A 23,546-nucleotide genomic window follows, 5' to 3' on the forward strand; every position below is an offset into this window, starting at 1 on the left:
CCAGTGTTAGTCTCGCCCAAAGCGGGGAGGCTGCTTTGGGGTTCGGTCAGCAACAACAAAGTGTGTAGTGGCAGTATCCCTTAAGAGTGCCTCTGCCCCATGCTTACATGTGTTTGTATTTCAGCTCTGCTACAGGCCCAGAAGCATTTTAATGTAAGGACCATAATACACTTCCAAGGGTGGGTAAGTACTAGCACTGTTTTACAGAGAGGGAAATTGAGGGCAGAGGCAGTGACTTGTCAAGTCAGTGGCAGAGCTGCGAAAAAAGCCAGCTCCCTCTAATTGAGATGCTAACTCCATAAAAAAAATATGGTGCAGCTGAAAAAACACTGTAATTGCACTAGGAGAGGTTCGTAAAGGGAAAAGGAGCCAACTGATTCCAATTTATCAAGACATCACTTTATTGCCACAGGAAGAGTTAAGTTACTTGTACCTGGTGCATATGTACAGACTTAAACTGCACAAATTTTACAGCTGGTTTAGTTACATGCCATACATTTAAAAGTGCATAGTTCTGAAAAGAGGTGGTGCTGTAACATTTGCTAGTTCATTGTACCCACTTACCACATGCAGTTGCCATAAACACAACACCAACACCCAGATTTACCAAGCAACCAGGTGTACACACCTTTGTGCATGGTTGATAAGAGGCAACACAAGACCAAAAGCCCCTCTGTAGATAATGCAGTATAGCTAAATATGCTATAAAGAATCACTTAATAGTGCATTGCCAAGCCAATGGTGCCCCTAAGCATCCACCCTGCACTTAATACCAATGTCAAGAACCCAGTTGTGCTGAGATTTGTCAGGCTTACAAGCTGCCCTGACGGTGTTGTTATGGTAGTGCCTACAGATCAACCAAGATTGGGGCCCCATTGTGCTAGGCACTACCCAAATACAGTAATTTGTATCTACTCTTGTTACTAGAGACCTTTTCGCTGCATTGTGATGAAGTGTTTGTTACATTCTAAAGTGCACATTGGGAAGAGAGTGAGATGCTGGCATTCTGCAGGGTGTGTGAATATCTATCAATAGAGACACAGCCCTGTTGAATGGGGTAGTATTGCTGGTATAAAGACTATTGCTAACTTCATTCCCAGAGCACTTTACAAATTCATCCTTGCTACCCAAGAAAGCAGTGGGTGAGATCCTCAGCTGGTGTAGGTCACTAACTTCAATGATACTATGAAGCCGGACATCAGGTAAGAATCTGGCCTATTATAGGGAAACACTGGGGAAGAGTGAGAACTCAGCTGATGCTGGCCTCCAGCCCTTCTGGCTTCTCAAGGGGCTGTTCTCCAGGATATGTGAGGGAAGCATCCTGCTCTCTAGAGGTAGCTCTGAGTTTCCTTTCACAATGGGGCAGGTTGCTTGGGAGGGTGCTCTGCAAGGCTTTGCTTCACTCTGTCTAGCTAAACTAAAGCAAAATGCCTTCCCACCTCCAGGAAGACAGGGTAGAGCTGCACCTGCCTGAGGGCTGCTGTCCCATTTTCTGATCAGCCAGAGCCGAGGCACTGCGAGCATGATGGAATGCAGCGCTGCCTCTAAAGGTTCGCTGAGGACAAGGAGCAACCTTACATGTCTCTGCTGCCTGGCAGAGCCACGGTGGCTCTATTTGTACCATATGGAAAGCAACTGGAGCCAGTTCAAAGTCAGAATGAACCCTGCCTCCAATAAAGGACTCCATGTACCTTCTGTTCCTCCTTGCCCCCATCGCTAGCTAGCATCAGACTAAATGACAGCTTGTTTAACAGAAAGCCCCCTGACAGCAGTGCATGGGGCCCAGTGGGACTTGTCTGTCACACAGCCACATCACTCATGCCTGCCCTGCTTTGCTCAGGAACCCCAAACACATCAAAACCAATGGAGTAAGCCTCAGGATCTGTCTGGGAGGTAGGTCCAGTCACTTCTTTATGCCTCTCTTAAAGCTTGGGGGCAGGGGAGGGGAGAGAGGGGAACATGACTTTTACCTCAAGGCCACCCACCATCCCTACTCCTTCCCTTTTGGATTGCAGGGGAAGAGGGAAGGTTTGGGCAGTGAAGCACTAGGAGTGAGGCTGGCTGCCCGCCCAGCAAGGCATCATAAGTGCCATGGCTGGAGTGTGACTGCAGGCTTCTAGGTCCATATTTTATATTCAGGGTGTTTTTAATAGACCCTGCTGGGCCAGGTGCAGCAAAGCACCAGCTGGAGATGCTGCACTTTGATTAAAGGCCAGAAGAGTGTCTTATGGCCACCCAGCTGGGGCTGGGGCTCCCTTGTCTGTCCCTGTGTTTGTTACACAGAGGAGGCTGGTTTTGATTTAGCACCCACTTTTGCAATGTGCTGTATCCTACCTTCACCTACAGTTACCTAGAAGTCTATTCTGGGCTCACTGCGAGGACACCAGAACAGTGCACTCCCACAGGCCCTATGTAGCAAGAGTGCAATGCAGCTCTCTATTCCACAGGGCTTTAGACACTGCCCTGCTCATGCATCCATTCCTTTCCCTCCCCCAGCCATAGTCACTTGGAAGAGGAGCTATAAAAATCTTGCAGAATGGATTGTGGGTGATGATTTTCTGCAAATACTCCTGCCCACTCTGATCCTAAGAGGCAGCAGCTAGAAATGGTGGAGGGCTCTCAATGCATCTAGTCTTGCTTTCTGAACATTGGGGGCTGTGGCAGCTAGTGCTTTCCCGGCCAGCTTTGGGAGCTGAACACTGAGCAAACCATTAGTTCTGTAAGGTAGGAAGCAGAGTCCCCTTCCCCCAGAAAGGGAAGCAACAAACCTGAGTAAGATGTTGAGACTGCCTGGAGGAGTTGCCCTCTGTTGTGATGCTGCAGAGTCCTGGTTCCCTGCTGCTCTGTGGAGAGGGGCTGGTTGACGGGGGGGAGTCTGGCTATCAGGCAGATGGGTATTAGAGCCAGACATTCTTTGGAGGCCAGTGATACAGGAAGGTCTCAGCTAAGGTGGATGGCTGAGTGAGGAGTGGTGCTGCCACTAATCTCCCCATTCCAGCAGTGCGGGCTGGCACTGCACTCAGATCTTCTCTCCAGGAAGCAGTTGAGCAGAGCCGGAGGCTGGGCTCATGCAGGGCCCTCTGGGGTGAACTTCACAAAGGCTATGGCTGCCAGTTCCTTACAAAACTCCTCCAGCACCACTACTCCCTGGAAGAGGGTCATGTGATCGATCCTGCAAGGGAACCAAAGCAAATGCTGAGGAGTGCTCTGCACAGGGGGGAGAAGCTGGCTCCCTTGCCTGGAGAGCAGAATGTTCCACCACCCCATCTCATGTCTATCCCAGAAAGTTTAGCACAGCGTGGAGCACAAGCAGAGGGCAGGCTTGTTACCAAACAACCCTGAGGCTGCTTGTACTTAATTCCCTGCCACCCCGATATATCAAGCACACTGGAGTGGGGCCCTGTGCTGAGATGAGGGAAGTTTCCCTGGCGGTTAATGTCTGCTGAGACAGATACTGTTCCCCGTGTTACACATGCTGCAGGGCACCAGCTGATGTAGCCCAAGACGAGTACAAGCACTTACTGTTCTTCAGGGACCAGCCCCATTAACTGTCTCCGGACCAGCAGCAGCTTGGCTGGGAACTGAGACACCCGCTGGATTCTCTGCATCAGATCTCCAATCACCTAGGGAGGAGGTGAGAATTAGCTCCCTGCAGGTGGAGAGGTGCCCCCCACCCAGCTTTGGGTTTCAGAGCACTTCCTACATACAGCCTTGCCCTCAGTCCAGGACTCTACTCTGGACCCACTCAGCCTAGAGGTGCTGGCAGCTTTGTGCAAGGCTTTTTTGCTGTTTTCTGATCTCTCTCCCCCCAAGTTGCACACTACCATCGACATGAACCCCTATGCCCCACCAAGGACTTGGCATAGGGAGAAGTTACCCTGATGAGTACAGAGAAGAGTGTCCTGCAGCCAGGAGCCAGGTTCAGGTAGGGGTCCAGGAGGTATTCGTGGAGGTGCGGGTGCGGGAAGAGGGCTAGGCGGGACAACACTGATGTCATTTGTAGGTTCAGTCCATAGGGCTGCAGAACATAGACAAAATATGAGATCGCTTCCTTGAAGTGCCTTCCCAGAGGCAGTCGTTCTCAAACTTTTGTATGGGTGACCCCTTCCACATAGCAAGCCTGTGTATGTGACCCCCCCCTTTATAAACTAAAGCCACTTTTTATATATATTTAACACTATTATAAATGCTGGAGGCGAAGCAAGGTTTGGGGTGCAGTCTGCCAGATCATAACCCCCAGTAATTACCTTGTGACCCCCAGTTTGAGAACCCTTGCAGTAGGGGCAGCCTGGCTTGGACTCTGCCTTTGGTTCATGTCCCTCTCATTCATTTAAAAATAGGAAAATGAGAGCCTGAAAGGCCTAAAACTACCTTCCAGTGAGGTGGATCTCTGGCATTACAGGAACACCCACAAACCCTAATCAGGATCAGGGCCTACTCCAAAGAGCTTACAGTCTAATTTGATGGTGACTTGTGTTCCTGTTGGCAGCTATCTGCTTTTGTAGGCCACCTGCAAGGTTACAGAAGTCATAGAAATGAAGCTGTTACAGCCAGACAGATCTACAAAGCTGGACAAAATGTATTTCCCTGTTGAGGCTCAGTTTCAATTCAATAGTTGCATTTCCCCACCGACTTGGCTGAAGGCTTGGGGTGGAATGAGGATCAAGGATCACAGTCTTGTGTTGTGGTCACTAGCCAATACCTTTGTATCCTACAAAATGGCTAGGTGCTCATTGGTTACCCCAAAGACAAAGCCCCAGCTCCAGCTCCCCGATCCCCAAAACAAGGCTGCAGTTTTCACCCTACCTGATCCAGGATCCGTGTCATACGGTCAAACAGCACCTTCAGGAAGTGGCCCTCATAAAATGCTGCTTGTGGGTCACAGGGCTCCAGAGGTTTTGGTTCCTGGGGCCAATTCCATGAGGATATGTTAGCAGAGCATTCCTGAAACTGACAGAAGAAGCATGAGGGCGATGGAGGATAAAGTGCTCTCAACCCTAAAACTAGGGTGAACATGGCCAGCAGCCCAAACTGCTGGGTGTGGGAGGCAGACAGGTGCACTGGCAAAACAATTGGCAATACAGCTGGTACTGTTAAAGATCAAAGGCATTTTATATCTCCACTTGGAATGGGACAGGGAAGCCCCAGGCTGAGGGGGGAAAAAGAAAGACTTTGAAACCCTACCGGCCACCTTGTCTGAGCAGTGGGTATGTCCAATCTCAGCCAGGTCTGGCACAGACAGGGGTGGAGTGAGTTGTGTGTCAGGTAGAATAGTCCTGATGGGAAGGGAGCTGTGAGAAGGGAGTGGGGGCAGCAGAGAATTCAAGGCAGGGGCGGCTCTAGGCACCAGCGGGCCAAGCACCCGCTTGGGGCGGCATCCTGGGGAGGGCGTCATTTGGCTCCGGTGGAGCTCCCGCCGGCATGCCAGCGGCAGGTCCACCGGAGCCCGGGACGAGCGGACCTGCCGCAGGCATGACTGCGGCGGGTCCCGTCTTCCCGCGGCTCCGGTTGAGCTCCCGCAGGCATGACTGCGGCAGGTCCGCTCGTCCCGGGCTCCGGTGGACCTGCCGCAGGCATGCCGGCGGGAGCTCAACCGGAGCCAAATACCGCCCTCCCCAGGATGCCGGAGCCGCGGGAAGAGGGGACCCGCCGCGGGACTGGGGAAGGGCGGCGCAGCGCTCCGCGCTGCTTGGGGCAGCCTACTTTGTAGAGCCGCCCCTGATTCAAGGGGTATGGGGACCCCATCCATGACCTACCAGCCTTAAGGCATCATGCACATAGGTATCATATCCTGCCTCCTCCAGATAGGAGGAGGTCTTTGCCTCATCAGGAACCAGGCCCAGGAAACTGAAAGAGAGAAGCCAACAGCAGCTGGTACTCTATGCAAATCTCCCCCTATGCTGGTGTTGCCAGGGGGAGGGAAGAGAGAGAGGAGTGAGTGCAGCAGATGCAGAATGTACCTGGCCTATTGGCACTGATATCCCAGCTCCTAATGTGGTCTCCCCAATACGGCACTTAGCCTGTGCGATGGCTGGAAAGTTCCTTCCTGACCCTTACTGCAGGCACCATCTTACCCCATGAAACCTACCATAAGATTACCCTTCTGTCATTCCCTGGGTTACTGCTGGTTGTGAAGCTATGGTGAACTGCGCAGGCTAGGTACGATGTTCCAAGCTTACTAGTGGGGCTGGATAGCCAATGCCCATTAGCTTTAGGCTAGTGAAAGCTGGAGGGCTGGGCTCCTGGTAACAATGTACCAGAAAAACACTGTCTGGAGATGGGATGCCCAACAATGAGCAAGTGTGGGGTCTTCCTTTGCAGTTCAAAGTAACAGCCCAATTTTTGTGAGCCGGAGGCTTAGATGGGCCCCTGGCATGGCTATCAATATGGGAAAGGGCCTAGGAGACAGAACTCTAGCCTGTTATGGAAGGCTGCTGGGTAGGGCAGGATGCAAGCTGACAAACTCAGGGAGTTGGTTTGCCAGAAGTTCCGGTATTTTTGAACTTGCTTTCATTCTACACAGCAAAATAGGGTGTTCCTGAAATGAACTATGAAATTGACATTCAGAGGCTCGCATTTTCACTTAGCTGCTGTGTGGCAGGGTTCCTACCAGATCCCCCAGCCCAGGCATGTTGCCTGGAGCAGGAAACTACCAGTCCACAGAGCCCTTGCTGGAGCAGGGGCTCCCAGAGTGGGGAATTCACCCAGTTCTCACAGCCTGCGCTGCCAGGGCTGCTCTGGAATTGCACTAAGTTCCCCAAAGCCACCCCACCCTTCTAGCTGGATCAAAGCTGAGAGCTAGCCTGCAGAGGGGAGGCAAAGGTGCTGGACATTGGGTGCATGGTCTATCATTCGTGATTCTTAGCCTCCACAGCCCAAGGGAAAGCCCTACCTGAGAACAATCTCATTCACGTCTGTCTTCTCACTAGGCCTGGCAGGCCCCCGGGGGGAGGATGGCATTGGCTTTTTACATGTCCGGAAGCCTGTATCTGGAAATTCATCAGTGAAATAGGGATCTTCCTCCAGCTCCCTGCAAGGCCAGGAACAGGCATTACATTGCAGCCCCAGCTTGTGCCCACCAGGTTCTGCGCTTCTCATTTCTGTCCACTTACAGTGTGTCCTCGTAATGCTCCTGCTCATGGGTGCTCCGCTCCTCCTGCCCCGGCTGGCTGCGCAGGATGTAGCTCCGCTCCTCCAGGTTTCTCAGCACTAGGCTGTATACAATGTGCTCATGGGGTTTGCGGAGCAGCTCCTCAAATAGCCTCAGGCTAGCAAGGCTGATCTACAGGGGCAGAATCGTGGGTCATTTGTGGGATAAGTCTTTAAAACTCCCCTGAAAAGCATTCACCACTAAAACGCAGCTAGGAAGCCCAGCACTCCCCACAGGGCCATCTCAGACCATAATCCCTTCCAGGGTTGATACATGGAGTTCCCTAGCAGTTAGCTGGGGGAGGGTCTTGCAGAGGAGACCTTAAAAACAAGGGATCCTGTCTGCTTGGTGAGGACATTAAAGATTTCATAGCATGGCTGACAGCAGCAGGGGTTTGCCCCAGCATTCTACTGTTGTACAGCATGCAATGTGCAGGGGGGCTGAACCCCCAGAGGTGGCTACATTCCAGTGGTGCTGTAAATCCAGATTGTCTGAAGTGGTTTGGGATCCTTCTAGATGAGCGATACTGCATCAGTTATTAATATCCCAAAGCACTTTACAAATTCTACAGGGATCACTTCATCCAGCACTGAGATGGAGCCACCACACAGCAACACTGCCTGACTGCTGAGGGCCGAGACTGAAAAATCCTGTATCTGACAAACTGCGTGGGGAATTTAAGGAGACTGAATACAATGACCTGGCCTGGAACTACGGCAGGACCCCTCAACTCCTACCAGGGTGCCAGAGCGTCACTAGTGATCTCAAGGGAGCAGGGCCTTAGGTCTGGACATGGTCCAAAAGGAAGAGCAGCTTCCCCCCTTGAAATTCCAAGATGGAGGTTAGCTAGTAAAAGCTGAGTCTGGGGTCCCACCAGAGAGGGAAGAGGAGGGAGGCAGAACCATGGGAGGCTGCAGGTGGCAGCTCAGCATGCAGACACAGCCTCACCTCATCAGACAAGTGGTTGCAGTGCTCTATCAGCTGAGAGCGCAGGAGATGCTGCTGTGGAGAGTTAGTGATGGCTTCTGGCTGCCTCTCTGTGCCCAGCAGGAATGTCACCAGTTCCCGGAGCAGGGCAGGAGCGCTGATCTGCCTCACCATGGCCGTCAGCATTGCCGTAGAGGTGAGGATGCCAAGTTCAGACCTGCCAAATAATGGCAGAGGGAAAGTAATTACTGTTGCTCATCTCCATGCAGCTGTTCAGAGGGCACATGCAGCACAGTGAGCAATGTGCTCTAAAGGAAACATCTCCACCCAAGGACCTCTAGGGACTTTACAAATAAAGCTCTGTACCCCCCCACCCCCTGGGGTGGGCCAGTGGCACCCTCCCCTTTGATGGATGAGAAAACCAAGGCACGGAGACAGGAAATGACAGAGCTGGGAACAGAACCCAGGACTCCACCCGCGCTCCTCATTTTTTGCTCTGACCCTAAGGTGTCACTACCTCTGGGACACTAAGAGCAATGCGAAAATAATGCAGAGTGGTATCCGGAAAGCCACCTATTCCAGCTCACGAAGAGAAAGTTTCTCTAGAGATGCGTATGGGCCACTGCAGCGGATGGAGGGCGCATGAAAAGGGTCAAGGCAATACCAAAGCCAGAGGCTAGACTGGGCAGTTCAGGTGTAATGAGTTTGGAAGTTTACTATGCTGGGACAAGAGAGTCCAAAATAATACTGAAGGCCTGGAAATGCAGAGCCAAGTGTGAAACTCCATCTTGTCAGGGGCCAGCTCTGGTCCTGCCTTTGGAGGGGCCCTGAGCAGCGGCACTGGCTCTATGAGCTGCAGAAGGCTTAGAACCGACCACTGGCCTCAGCACTACCCTATCTTAGGGTGGATAAAATGAGGCCCATCGCTTTGAATGACAACTAAAGGCATTAGAAAACTGCCAAAACCACTCCCTGCGACAGAGGAGATCTGATTCTTCCCTTAATCCATTTTATTTTACACCCCTGCCTCGTCTCCAGGATGCTCAGATGTTCCTGCCTTTCCCTCTATTGAACTTTCTCTGCTTCCCAGACTCAAATTCCCCAGCTTGGCAGACCAGGTTAGAATCCTTCTGGTGGAATGTTCCATTCTGCCAGCAGGGGTTTCACTTTTACACTGAAGTGTAGGAAGAGGATTTTAAGACAGATTAACTTCCACAAAAGTTTGGAAGGGACGCATGTGGCCGGGGAGCTGCCTCCTTGCGGGAGTGCTATGCACCCCTCTTAGCTACCACACCTGCCATCCCAGGATCGCAAAGCACTTTTCCAATGGGAATTATTTGAGCTTCACCAGCCTGAATGCAGCATTAGCTCCATTCTACAGATGGGGAAACTGAGGCACCAAAGTAGTGACTTATTTAATGCCAGCTGCTGCCATAGCCAGAAACAAAGAACTGAGGTCCTGACTCCCAAATCCCTACTTTCACCACAAGACTAACCCACTTCCCTCCCTCTCATGCCTGGTGTGGGTGCCAGACCAGGTCAGCCCCCGCACCCCAGTTTACACAGGAAGCTGATGAACAGCTGGTTGGCCCCTCAGCCTGTGTGACACATGTACTCACATCTGCAAGAGCTGTGGCTGCAGAATCCCCTGGAAGAGATTTTCACCAATGGTCTCCGTTACGGCATCTGCAACTACCTGATGGTCACAAATAGAGAGTAAGTAACAAGCTACCAGCTGCCTGATATTCCTACGACTCCCCTAGTTCCTTCCTGCATGACAAGAGCAGAGGCTCTGCTGCTCCTTAAAGTTTCTCTCGGTGTGGTAGGGTCACTGACATATATGGGGAGTGACTGTGACATCACTGTTCCTTGGCCAGGGCTGACACATGCTATGTGGTTCTTGCACACACAGACTCTGGAACCAAGTGACCCAAGCACTCCTATTAAAGGAAAGCATTTCCTGGTAGCTAGAAGATGGAGCCAGAACATGCTGGAGTCTTCTTAAATGGGTTCAACACAAACCACTAGACTGGGGTCAGCCAGGATGGCTCCCACCCTTTAACACATCCCCGTAGGAACAAAATAATCCTGTTGTGACCTTAGCAAGTGCATGTTGTCATTTTGCAGCTGTGTGTGGCGATGCATCATGGTGATCTTCCACAATATCACACAAAGATTGCAATTTCATCATACTCTGATGCAGTTTCACAGAGATCTTCAGCTGTCTGACAAGCTGGACTCACAGACAGGCCTGATGAAACTGAGGCTGTCCTAACACACTTCAGGACACATGGCAAACCCAAAATCTAAGCCACAAAAGCCAGAATGTAATAGTCCAGGAGCCACTGGAGTTGGTGGATCTCAAAAAGGCACCATAGGTTGCCTTCTCCAAGGAGAATTTTAGTCATAAGACAAGACACAGTTTGGTTCCCAATGGCCCACCTACCATCACATCCGTGGCTTATAAGTCCATTAGTAGTGGCCTAATGAGGTTGTCTACTAAGTGCAGGAGGAAAACAGGTGGCCTGGCCTGAGTTCTAGCAGAGATGTGAGCGAGGCTGGCTTACGCTGCAGCAGTCTAACTCCACTGCCAGCAGCTCATCAGGTAAAAGGCACAAGATGTTTAGCTGTAGGTGGGATGAGTAACTCAGCCAGTTTCCAATCCACTCTTGTAAATCAGTGGCTCTTTGGCTGTGCCCGAAACAGCATCTAGGGTTGGGCTAAGACGACATGATTCCTTAAATATCAGGCTCCTCACATGTTTAAATGTATATTTGTCTTGCTCTAGAGACTTGCACCCTCTGAGGCAGAGGAGATAGGAATGCTCATCTAAGACAACAAACAGTGGGGAGGAGTCACTTGTTTCTTACCGGGTGGGACTCTCTCACGAGGTGATCACAGTAATCTAACCAGCTAAAGAAAGCATCCAGGCTCCCCTTTCCTGGGAAGGAGGCCTCATCAGCAGAGTTATTCTGCAACCTGCAAAGAGATCAAAGCGGGTGAAGGACACTGTAGGAATCAACTCCAAAGCATCATCCAAGGGCTATGGTACATTTTTTTTTTGGGTGGGGGGGGGGGGGAAGGAGAGGAGTCTCCTCTCTGGAGTGACAGGAGCAAAGGAAGCTGCTAGTTCTCTCAACGTTCTCACTTGGCCCATACGGCATAGAACACCAGAGATGGAAAAGACCTGAGAGAGCAACAAGGCCAGCAGTTCTCATCTGGGGTCATGACCCACCAGGAGTGGTAGTGGTGACCACCCTGCTCTTCCCATATTGCTAAGTGGGAAGGGGGTCCCCTGTAGGGAAGAGGTTGAGGACCTCTGCTAGGCTGTACCCCCTGAGCCAGGGCAGACACCACACTGTCGCTATTCTCCAGGGACTTACCCAGTACCAGCTTGAGCCATCCCATAGTCCCCCTTGGAGAGGATACCACAGCCTAGCAGGCCTCACTATGTACCCACACCTGCGAGGTGCTCAATCCTGCCAAGGTCCATGGGAGCTGGGGTGCAGCCCCTGCAGAACCGATCTCACTCGTCTCCTCTGGGCCCAATACTTCCAGGGAGAAGCCCAAGAGTGAAAGCTGGCAGGGTCGTTCCCTTGCAGTGAGGCTGGGAATGGATTTACCCCAGGCTCTCATTATCTTCCTACTGACCCATCAACTTCCTACCTCCAGCTGACTCTCTCTAGGGAGAGGATATCTGCAGGATCGGCTGAAGTAGGGACGGCATTGTACAGGTCACACAGGTGATCAGTCACCAGACAGCAAAGGGCGCTGTTCTGTACCAGGTACGTGGCAGCTGCCTGCTGAGCGACACTTATGAGAAGCAGCAGGTTTTCCTGAGCTTTTAGTGCAACCCTGCTCTTCTGCCAGAGAGAGAGAGAGAGAGAGAGACACTTTACCACAGCACCAAGCCTGTTTATTCCCCTCCCCAGCTCAAGGGTGAATGGAACACCAAGGTTGACGCTAACCTGCTCCATTCCACTGACAGGCAAGATCATTCCCTACTTGCCGCCTGGCACCCTTCTGCTTTTCCCCACCCCATGTCAGTACCTGGCTCTTGCACAAGTTGATTAAGGAAGTGATCAGATTGTTTTCCTTTCTCAGAGGGGAGGAGCTGGAGACAGAATTCTTTGGTTTTCCAGCCAGGCTAGCACAGGGGGCGTCACCCATGGAACGCTCTCTGTCCTGCTCAGGAGATGCAGTCAGGGCTCCGTTGGTTGCCAAGCTCTCTCTCTGGCTGCTGCCAGCATCTCCCTGTGGGCTCGCAGTTAGAAGATTCTTTCCCTTGAGAATAGAGCCAGGAGAGAGAGCAGTTAGTGTCACAGCAATAGCGCTTCCAGCATTGACACAAACGGGACTGATCCCAGGTACAGACAGCGAATACCCAGAAAGCTAGATAGGTGCAATATGTACCTGAACATACCTAGATATGTATATACTGCAAAAACACCTAGAAATGCTCAGCTAAGCAGATAAAACAACACAGCACATTTCAACAGAGGATCTCATAACCCTTTGCAAACAATCCTCACAACTCCCCGATGTGCTGTAGGGAAGTAGATATTATCCCCATTTCACAGATGGGGGAGTACAGAGAGGTGAAGAGCTATGTTTAAGGTCATACAGCAAGTCCAGGGTGGCGCTAAGAAGAGAGCCCAGGAATCCCAGATCCTAGTCCTCTGCTCTAAACTGCCTGATCAATGACTATGTGACCTTCTAGTCACAGAACAGGTACAGCAGTGACAAAGCAAGCTTCACACGTCCCATCAAGCCATCTGGGAGAGATGCATACTCCCCCACGGGGAAAGGGGTGCTGAGCATCCATGACCCATGGTCTCTTTATTAAGACTACCAATCCAGGGGCCAATTAGTGCCAACCACTGGCTATTTTCATGGCACAAACACCAGCTCACTGGGAACTGGACTGAGATTGACCAAATTTGCTTCACCCAGGGCCCCCCCAAACAGCTGTCAGATGGGAACGATCCAGGTAACCACCAGCACCAGATTAGACACTTTGCCTAATTTTAAAGAAGCCAGCAAGATTTCAGGTGCAGAGGAGCTCAGCGTCATCCCTGAGCATGCAGCACTGAGGCAATGTCTGTGATATATGGAGGTGAGATTCGACAGCTTGCTACGCTGTGGAAATTGCCTGTTATTCAGATCACCGTGCAATCATACCCTAGCAGATCAGCCCATTGGTCCCTGAAGCCTGCCTCCAGCAGTGGTCAATACCTTGCTATAAGGAAGGGATGACATGCAGGCGCCAATGGGGGCTCCTTACCTCCAGGATGTACGTGAGCAGAGCAGGATCCTGCTTGATTTTTGCACACAGAACAGCAGCAAACTGTACCTCTTCCTTCTCAGTCGCAGAGCCTAGTGCATTGCTGCCGAACTGAAGGAGCTTCTGTGGAAGGACACAGGGCGGTCAGCCTTCACAGTGATAAAAGAGGGGGTAGGACTGAGCTTATACAGTGCTGAAAGGGGTTTGCTGGCATCGGGGACGGGCATTCTTCCCTCCTCACTAGAAGCTGCTGGACACACTCCCCAGGAATATGTACCCATATCAGTCGTACAGCCACCGATGAACAAAAGAGCAGGCAATAGTCCCCATTGAGGCAAAGTAACATTAAAGCAAAGTATTCGGCATTGCCCTGAACCCTGCATAATGATTTACACCACTATCAATTGGGTATCAGAACAGTCATATTTTATACCCACTCTGCACTGGTGTAACATAGCACCAGGTGCATAGCACTGGGGAATGGGGCCCCCCATGGGGTCTATGTTAACATCACTGCTCATCAGAAACTTAGGCCATCAGAGCACTAAGTGAGGAAAGGTACGACGAGCGCTGCAAGGAGCGCACTTTACATTGTCTGCAGTAAGACAGCTCAGAAAGCGGCTTTGACAAGCCAAAGAGAAAGCAGAAGCAGCGCTCACCTGAACAGGTCTGTGCACATTCAGATAGTGCAATAGTGGATGCTGCACCTGTCCCAGGACTCTGCTGAAGAAGAGGAACACCTGCTGCCTCATGCCTGGAGGATACTGAGAGCAAAGGAGAGAGAGCGAAGTAAATGGGCAGTTCAATAATATTCCCCTTCAGTGCCACAGGAAACATGATACAACGTGTCTGAGCCAATCATTATGCCACAGATAGATAGTGAATGTATGTAACATGGCAGAGGTAAGAGCTGCAAACATCTATCCATACGCACCCTATATACTGCAGCTAGTGCAGAAGGCTAAAACACCATAAGGGTTTTCAAGTTTACATGGACTGGGAAATTCCAAGAACAGAGGGTTTTGAAGCTCTTGGAAAACACAATTCAGTTTATTATTGATTTTATCTCCTTTCTATCATCAGATAATCTGGTAGGGCTACACTGTCCCTGCTTCACGCAACCATCAAGAAAGCGTGTGAGATATAAACTGGAGCCCAGCTGAACTGTGAGAACATTAAAGGGAATGCTCTGGGATAATGTTAAGACCAACACCGAGGTTTAGTTTACAAATAGCTTTTCCCTAATGCAGCGTGAATACACATGTTTCCACAACCCAAATGTAAGCGAAAACTGGTTTGATTTAGGAAGTAAATATTTCCCTGCAGCACTGGTAAAACAACCATTTGCGCATTGAACTAGAAACAGCAGTCAAATTGACCAGACTTATATCACTATCCCAGCTCCACACAATGCATAAAAATACCCTAACAACAGAAATAAATAATGTTTTGCCCTTCTAATGTACCTTTTAAGGCTCTCACAGTGCTTCAAAAACATTAATTAATTATCTCAGTAAGTATTTATATTGCTTAATGAACTTCACTTTTAATAAATTAAGCTTCTCAGCTGCCCTGTGGTGAAAAAAAATCAATTAGATTATTTTTCCATTTTCAAAAGGTTTGTTATTCATAAGTCCTATAACTTGATGAAATGGAAAAAACAAGCAAGGATGAATCATAGCAGAGATAAAGGGTAGACGGTACTGAATGCAACTGATTTTTATAAACACACAATAAAGACTTATATTTCCAGTTACTGTTTCCTTGTTTTTGTGTTAGGGGGAAAAAAGACTATTTATAGCACAATAAGCCAAGGGATTATTAGTAACACAGGCTAGTATGGTTATAATTTTTAGCTTTTGATATTTACTCTGATAGAGTTCTTTTAAAAACACTTCTTTCCTGCAAATCGAAGGATTGATCCTGCAAGCCTCAATCATGGAGTCAATGAGACTACTCACCTGAGTAAACACTGCTCACATCAGCAAAGGTTGTAGCATATGGGGAAAAGGTTCAAAAGTGCCTAAGTGGTTTAGGAATCCAAGTCCCATTTCCAAGTGATTCAGGTGCTTAGGAGCCTATGGGTATGTCTACACGACCAAGTGCCACAGTTCTGCAGCTATGCCACTGTTGCGCTGTAGTGTAAACACCTGCTACAGTGACAGAAGCACAGTAGTAAATCCAACCCCTCAAGAGGCAGTAGCTAGATCAGAAAAATTCTTCAACCTAGTGGTGTCTTACCTACATCTTACCTGGGGTGTGAATTTTTCACACCGCTGAGCGATGTAGCAAGGTTGACTTAAGTTTTAGATGTAGACCAAGCCTTAGGTTAGATGTTCACTAGAATCACTGCAACTGAACCGCAGTAGCACTTCAGTGTGGACCCTGATTACAGCAATGAGAGGGGTTCTCCCATCCCTGTAGTTAATCCACCTCCCTGAGAGGCAGTAGCTAGGTCAATAGAAAAATTCTTCCATCAACCTAGTGCTGTACACTCCGGGGATTAACTACATAACTCAAGGGTGTGGATTTTTCACACCCCTGAGCGACGTCGCAGGGTCAACCTAACTTTTTAGTGTAGACCTGGCCTTAGTCTCGCTGAAAGTCAATGGGATTTAGGCTCCTAAGGTGCTGTCTAGCCTAGAATTTGAAAGGCGTTATCTAACATGGATTAACTGCGTAGTGTAGACAAGGCCATGGGCCTAATAGGCTGCTTACACCTTCCAAGTCCTAGTCTAGCCTAAGTGGCTTCTGAAACTGGGACTTCAGACTCCTAAATCATGGATATGATTTGAAAAATTTTACCCTGGTCTCCATTCCTTAAAATTATACTTCTTTGCTGTGAACAAGTCAGACTTTATAGTCACTGAAATCAACAGTTCTACCACTAGGGCAATGAATGGTGTTTGTCTTGGGCAGAGGTGGGCAAACTTTTTGGCCCGAGGGCTGTATCGGGTTTTGTAAATTGTATGGAGGGCTGGTTAGGGGAGGGGGTCGTGGCCTGGCCCCCACCTCCTATCTGCCCCCCCCGTCCCCCCGGACTCCTGCCCCATCCAACCCCCCCTGTTCCCTGATGGCTCCTCTGGGACCCCTGCCCCATCCACATACCTCCGCTCTCTGTCCCCTGACTCCCCCCGCCACCCCATCCAATCCCTTCTCTCATTTCTGCCCTCCCCTAACCAGCCCTCTCGGGACCCCTGCCCCATCATAAGAACATAAGAAAGGCTGTACCGGGTCAGACCAAAGGTCCATCTAGCCCAGTATCTGTCTACCGACAGTGGCCAATGCCAGGTGCCCCTGAGGGAGTGAACCTAACAGGCAATGATCAAGTGATCTCTCTCCTGCCATCCATCTCCATCCTCTGACGAACAGAGGCCAGGGACACCATTCTTACCCATCCTGGCTAATAGCCATTTATGGACTTAGCCACCATGAATTTATCCAGTCCCCTTTTAAACATTGTTATAGTCCTAGCCTTCACAACCTCCTCAGGTAAGGAGTTCCACAAGTTGACTGTGCGCTGCGTGAAGAAGAACTTCCTTTTATTTCTTTTAAACCTGCTGCCTATTAATTTCATTTGGTGACCCCTAGTTCTTGTATTATGGGAATAAGTAAATAACTTTTCCTTATCCACTTTCTCAACATCACTCATGATTTTATATACCTCTATCATGTCCCCCCTTAGTCTTCTCTTTTCCAAACTGAAGAGTCCTAGCCTCTTTAATCTTTCCTCATATGGGACCCTCTCTAAACCCCTAATCATTTTAGTTGCTCTTTTCTGAACCTTTTCTAGTGCTAGAATATCTTTTTGAGGTGAGGAGACGCATCTGTACACAGTATTCGAGATGTGGGCATACCATGGATTTATATAAGGGCAATAATATATTCTCAGTCTTATTCTCGATCCCCTTTTTAATGATTCCTAACATCCTGTTTGCTTTTTTGACTGCCTCTGCACACTGCGTGGACATCTTCAGAGAATTATCCACGATAACTCCAAGATCTTTTTCCTGACTCGTTGTAGCTAAATTAGCCCCCATCATGTTGTATGTATAGTTGGGGTTATTTTTTCCAATGTGCATTACTTTACATTTATCCACATTAAATTTCATTTGCCATTTTGTTGCCCAATCACTTAGTTTTGTGAGATCTTTTTGAAGTTCTTCACAATCTGCTTTGGTCTTAACTATCTTGAGTAGTTTAGTATCATCTGCAAACTTTGCCACCTCACTGTTTACCCCTTTCTCCAGATCATTTATGAATAAATTGAATAGGATTGGTCCTAGGACTGACCCTTGGGAACACCACTAGTTACCCCTCTCCATTCTGAGAATTTACCATTAATTCCTACCCTTTGTTCCCTGTCCTTTAACCAGTTCTCAATCCATGAAAGGACCTTTCCTTTTATCCCATGACAGCTTAATTTACGTAAGAGCCTTTGGTGAGGGACCTTGTCAAAGGCTTTCTGAAATCTAAGTACACTATGTCCACGGATCCCCCTTGTCCACATGTTTATTGACCCCTTCAAAGAACTCTAATAGATTAGTAAGACACGATTTCCCTTTACAGAAACCATGTTGACTATTGCTCAAGAGTTTATGTTTTTCTATGTGTCTGACAATTTTATTCTTTACTATTGTTTCAACTAATTTGCCCGGTACCGACGTTAGACTTACCAGTCTGTAATTGCTGGGATCACCCCTAGAGCCCTTTTTAAATATTGGTGTTACATTAGCTAACTTCCAGTCATTGGGTACCGAAGCCGATTTAAAGGACAGGTTACAAACCTTAGTTAATAGTTCCGCAACTTCACTTTTGAGTTCTTTCAGAACTCTTGGGTGAATGCCATCTGGTCCCGGTGACTTGTTAATGTTGAGTTTATCAATTAATTCCAAAACCTCCTCTAGTGATACTTCAATCTGTGACAGTTCCTCAGATTTGTCACCTACAAAAGCCAGCTCAGGTTTGGGAATCTCCTTAACATCCTCAGCCGTGAAGACTGAAGCAAAGAATCCATTTAGTTTCTCCGCAATGACTTTATCATCTTTAAGCGCTCCTTTTGTATTTTCATCGTCAAGGGGCCCCACTGGTTGTTTAGCAGGCTTCCTGCTTCTGATGTACTTAAAAAACATTTTGTTATTACCTTTGGAGTTTTTGGCTAGCCGTTCTTCAAACTCCTCTTTGGCTTTTCTTATTACACTCTTGCACTTAAGTTGGCAGTGTTTGTGCTCCTTTCTATTTGCCTCACTAGGATTTGACTTCCACTTTTTAAAGGAAGTCTTTTTATCTCTCACTGCTTCTTTTACATGGTTGTTAAGCCACGGTGGCTCTTTTTTAGTTCTTTTACTGTTTTTCTTAATTTGGGGTATACATTGAAGTTGGGCCTCTATTATGGTGTCTTTAAAAAGGGCCCACGCAACTTGCAGGGATTTCACTTTAGTCACTGTACCTTTTAACTTTTGTCTAACTAACCACCTCATTTTTGTATAGTTCCCCCTTTTGAAATTAAAGGCCACAGTGTTGGGCAGTTGAGATGTTCTTCCCACCACAGGGATGTTGAATGCTATTGTATTATGGTCACTATTTCCAAGCGGTCCTGCTATAGTTACCTCTTGATAACTCAGGATTAAATCTAGAGTCGCCTCTCCCCTTGTGGGTTCGCGTACCAGCTGCTCCATGAAGCAGTCATTTAAAGTATCGAGAAATTTTATCTCTGCATTTCGTCCTGAAGTGAAATGTTCCCAGTCAATATGGGGATAATTGAAATCCCCCACTATTATTGGGTTCTTAATTTTGATAGCCTCTCTAATTTCCCTTGGCATTTCATCATCACTATTACTGTCCTGGTCAGGTGGTCGATAATAGATCCCTACTGTTATATTTTTACTAGAGCATGAAATTTCTATCCATAGAGACTCTATGGAACATGTGGATTCGCTTAAGATTTTTACTTCATTTGAATCTACACTTTCTTTAACATATAGTGCCACTCCTCCCCCTGCACGGCCTGTTCTGTCCTTCCGATATATTTTGTACCCCGGAATGATTGTGTCCCATTGATTGCTCTCAGTCCACCAGGTTTCTGTGATGCCTATTATATCTATATCCTCCTTTATCACAAGGCACTCTAGTTCACCCATCTTATTATTTAGACTTCTGGCATTTGTGTACAAGCACTTTAAAAACTTGTCCCTGTTTATTAGCCTGCCTTTTTCTGATGTGCCAGATTCTTTTTTATGTGACTGTTTATCATCTGATCCGGCCCTTACATTATACTTCTCATTCCTCTGCTCCTGACTATAACCTGGAGATTCTCTATCATCAGACTCTCCCCTAAGAGACTCTCCCATCCAACCACCCCTTCTCCTTGCCCCCTGATTGCCCCCTGCCACCCCATCCAATCCCCACTCCTTCCTGACTGCTCCCTGGGACCCTTGCCCCCATTCAACCCCGTTTCCCCCTGACCACCATCCACACCCCCACCCCCCACCCCGAACTCCTCTGCCCTCTATCCACCCCTCCTGCTCCCTCCCCCCTTACCGCACTGCCTGGAGCACCGGTGGCTGGTGGCGCTACAGCCGGGCCACGCTGCTGCCACCACCACCACGCAGCACAAAGCATCGGGTTAGGCCGGGCCCGCTCTGCAGCTGCGCTGCCCCAGGAGCTCACTGCCCAGAGCATTGCTCCAGTGGCAGGGAGAGCTGAGGCTGCAGGGGAGGGGGAACAACAGAGGAGGGGCCAGGGGCTAGCCTCCCAGGTCAGGAGCTCGGGGGCTGGACAGGACGCTCCCGTGGGCCATAGTTTGCCCATCCCCGGTCTTGGGCTTGTGCATGGCCGACTTGGTGAGTAACACAGTGTACAAACCTCTGCTTTCCCCAGAGTGCTAAGGGTCTCCAAGATTTTGTGCTGCAGCAGGTATTCCAAACAAGGCCCTGTCTCCCCTGCTGGATGCTGCTTCTCCTCATACACCAGAATGTCCAGCATCTGTTTCAGGCGCCAGGGGATATCGGTCTCCTTAACTGGGGTGTTTTCATCTAAAATGAAGGAATATATAAATCCCAAGCAAAACACGCTACATGCTGGGTAAAACAGGCATTAAGGCTTTAGCTCCATTTGACTCAAATTTATACCAAAGCTTCTTCATATCCACCCCCGCTACCCCATAACTCTGAGATGGAACATGGCAGCTCTTTTAATAGTGCACAGCATATCCTGGGACTGACACGGTTACAACAACACAGCAATGCTATAATAGTTTGGGACAGGAAGTGAATAGCAAGCATATCCAACAGAAGCTGTAAGGGAAGTAGTCAGAATGTAATTACCCACAAAGCAATTTAGTCAAGACCCTGGAGCCAACACCCTTACACTTGTAAAAACATCATGGGATTGTCACAAGTGGCCAGGACTTCAGTTTTATGTCTCAGCTGGAAACCAGCACCTCTGTGCTGGGGAACGGGTTTGATACTGTGTCAGTGTGAAGTCAACGGAGCTTCACGTTAGCGCAGAGATATGCCCAAGCAGATCAGCTTGCGGGATTAGGGCCACAGGTCATGAGAGCCTGGGCAGCACACTCACAGGCCTTACACTAACCAAGACCCAAATGAAACAAACCCTGAGAAAAAAAATCAGGCAAAGCCAATCCTTTATTCATAATTCCTACTGCAGGCATCAGGACACTGTTCCATGCCACACAGGAGTGATCTTTTAGAAAGATTTTCTCTACATTCTAAGGCACAGTGAAAGACTCCAAAATGGTGAATTTAAAACCTTCCCCTCCCTGCAACAGAAAAACAAGTGGGTGTTTTCGGGGACAGGTAGAATCCAGAGGAAGTTAACAAAAACAAAATTTTAAAAAATCATCATGCCTCTCAATCAGAGATCTTTTTTAAACTAAGTTTGAGCTTCGGGGGAACGTTAATAGGTATAACCCCCCGCCGCAAATCAATCAATTCATTTCATCCTAGGTAATTTTAAAACATATATCCTCCCAACCTCTCCCCTTTGGCTTCCAAGCTGTAATTTTCATTTTGATATTTATCTCTGCAGCACCCCAAGCAACTAGGACATTGGTTTAAAAATTATTATCCCTATAATAGAACCCTTGATGGACCATTAGCTATAGTGACACTAAGCAGCAATGTTATAATAGAACAACAACACTGAGATAGGCAAGAGCAAAGGTCAACGTTTCTCAAACTTGCGAGTCTAAGGTTAAGCTCATAAATCCATACTTAGGTATTTAAATAAAGTTAGGGGCTTAAGGCCTTCTTAACACACCACAACTGTACCAGTATAACCATGCCTCTAACTGTAAAGCAATACAACTCCCTCTAGTGTAGATGCAGTTACACTGGTAGGGACTAAGCTATACTGGGATAAGCACTTCATACCAGTATAACTGTATGCAGACTTAAGGCTGCAGCAGTATAGAATCAAACACCTAGTACAAAAACTCTGTGTAGATCAGACCTAATTTAATATCAAGGATAAGAAATGTTGGCCATAGCATATAGTGCAGGAGCAGGCCAGCCATTCTCAAAATGTTGAGAGAGCATCTCTGAGCAACAGAGACTGGTTATTATAAGGCTCTAGCCCGGAGTATCAGATATCTACAAATGTCCAGGGACACCACCACCCCCTGTGGTTCTTCTGGTGGGAAGAAACAATGCCTGTGTGCCATATATAGAGCAGCATGTAGACATTTTAACGGTTGCATGCAACATTTCTCCTGGCAGGGTTTTTATTCAGCAGGCCTTTCATTATCACTCACAGGAAGAGGATAATAGAGGCATTAACATTTTGCTCTACTCTTGTGCCAAGGCTCTCAAAGCATTTTGTACATGTTAACGAATTAACCCCAACAAATGGCCAACTATGTCTCGTTGTCTCCCTTTTACAGCGAGGGAAACTGAGGCACCGCACAGTTAAAGGACTTCTCCAAAGTCTCACGGCGCATCAACTGGCAGAGCTGAGAAGACAACTCAGAAGTTCTAACTTGCAAAGTCCCCACCCTCCTCAGAGCTGGGAATAGAACCCAAGAGCCTGGACTCCCAGCCTCATCCACCACCTACCTGTGGTCTCTAGGTAGTAGTGAGTGAGCCCTTTCCAGTGCTCGGTGAATGCCTCCAGCAGGTCAATGCTGGGCTCCTGCTGCAGAGAGGAGGGCGCGGGCATTAGTAGATAGAGCGAGCCCTTTGGGAAGGGCACTGTTCATATCCACCCACAGGCCCTACTCACAGGAGGGTCTCCCCCCTTCTGACCCCTCCATCCCCATAGCATCCTGCTTCCTGGGAACCCCTGTCCCAATAGACATGGGGGTTAGGAGAGACGCCCCAAAGCAGAGTGCCCTGGGGCCCCTCTCCTGACCCCAACCCCATATCTCCTGGGACACCTCTCTGTCCCCCCTCCTCTCCCCAAGCCCTCAATTCTCCCCCTCCCAAGAGCACGAATCTCCTGAACCCAATAGCACCCTGGGGCCCATCCTGGGTACCCTGTAGGATGCCCCCACCCCGCAGCTCTAGTCCCCTGTGGGCCTCATCTCCTGACACCCAATGACACCCTTGGGGGCCCAACCCAGATCCTACATCTAGGCTCTTGGAAGACCCCCCAGTTCCCTGGGTTGCCCCATCTCAGGACCCCAGTGACACCCGGGGGGCTCCATTCTGGGTGCCCACCCCAGTACCCTGGCCCCAGTTGTTGCCCCCCAACCCCAATTCTCTAGGCTCCCCCCATCCCCTGACCCCAACAAAACCGGGGGGTCAATCCTGGGCACCCCCCAACCCTGAACTCTGGAGCCCCCCCCAGCCCCGTGGGAGCCCCCAGCCTCTGACCACAACGACACCTGGAGGTCAATCCTGGGCGCCCCCTGGGAGCCCCCCAACCCTAACCCGGGAGACGCCCCCCGAGCCCCTCCCCGGGCCCTGCTCTCCCGCCGACCCCCCAGGCCCCACCCCCGAGCACCCCGCTCCCTGGCGGAGCCGCCCCCGGCCGGGCCCTCACCGTCTCCACCGCCTGTTGCAGGAAGGCGCCCAGGCGGCTGAACATGGCGGCGCCGGCTCGGCCCGGCCCGGCCCGCCGGGGATCCCGGCCACCGACGGGGAGACCCGGCCCGAGCAGACAGAAGCCCGGGCTCCACCCGGCGGCCTGTGCGGGAGCGCGGGGCGGGCTCCCGGCGCAGGGAGT

General features: G+C 49.5%; 1 protein-coding gene across 3 annotated transcripts; it reads right to left on the reverse strand.

Moving 5' to 3' along the window:
* Positions 1–377: 377 nt before the first annotated feature.
* On the reverse strand, positions 378–23,530 carry FHIP2B (FHF complex subunit HOOK interacting protein 2B). Of its 3 annotated transcripts, none has more exons than XM_039527565.1 (17): positions 23,364–23,530; positions 22,436–22,514; positions 20,226–20,395; positions 14,021–14,125; positions 13,362–13,484; positions 12,128–12,361; positions 11,744–11,940; positions 10,948–11,056; positions 9,697–9,773; positions 8,099–8,294; positions 7,113–7,282; positions 6,893–7,030; positions 5,757–5,847; positions 4,807–4,950; positions 3,878–4,018; positions 3,523–3,623; positions 378–3,172 (listed from the first exon to the last, which is right to left on the reverse strand). In XM_039527565.1, exons 1-17 carry the CDS (start codon positions 23,406–23,408, stop codon positions 3,067–3,069), a joined length of 2,226 nt encoding a protein of 741 aa, XP_039383499.1. In that variant the 5' UTR covers positions 23,409–23,530; the 3' UTR covers positions 378–3,066. The 3 variants fall into 3 exon arrangements, with proteins under 3 accessions (XP_039383499.1, XP_039383498.1, XP_039383497.1); XM_039527564.1 differs by having other exon boundaries at positions 4,807–4,944; positions 23,364–23,527; XM_039527563.1 differs by having other exon boundaries at positions 22,436–22,511; positions 23,364–23,526.
* Between the last annotated feature and the right edge of the window lie 16 nt (positions 23,531–23,546).

The sequence above is a fragment of the Mauremys reevesii genome, linkage group 2 (assembly GCF_016161935.1).
Source record: "Mauremys reevesii isolate NIE-2019 linkage group 2, ASM1616193v1, whole genome shotgun sequence".
Lineage (NCBI taxonomy): Eukaryota > Metazoa > Chordata > Testudines > Geoemydidae > Mauremys > Mauremys reevesii.

What these genes read in the sequence shown, in the direction of transcription:
- FHIP2B (XM_039527565.1), bottom strand. Translation starts at nt 23,408, where the DNA reads ATGTTCAGCCGCCTGGGCGCCTTCCTGCAACAGGCGGTGGAGACG. An exon ending in TGCAACAGGCGGTGGAGACG is followed by an intron (nt 22,515 to 23,363) that starts GTGAGGGCCCGG and finishes TCCTCTCTGCAG; the next exon opens with CAGGAGCCCAGCATTGACCT. An exon ending in TGCTCACGTACATCCTGGAG is followed by an intron (nt 12,362 to 13,361) that starts GTAAGGAGCCCC and finishes TCTATTCTCAAG; the next exon opens with GGAAAGAATCTTCTAACTGC.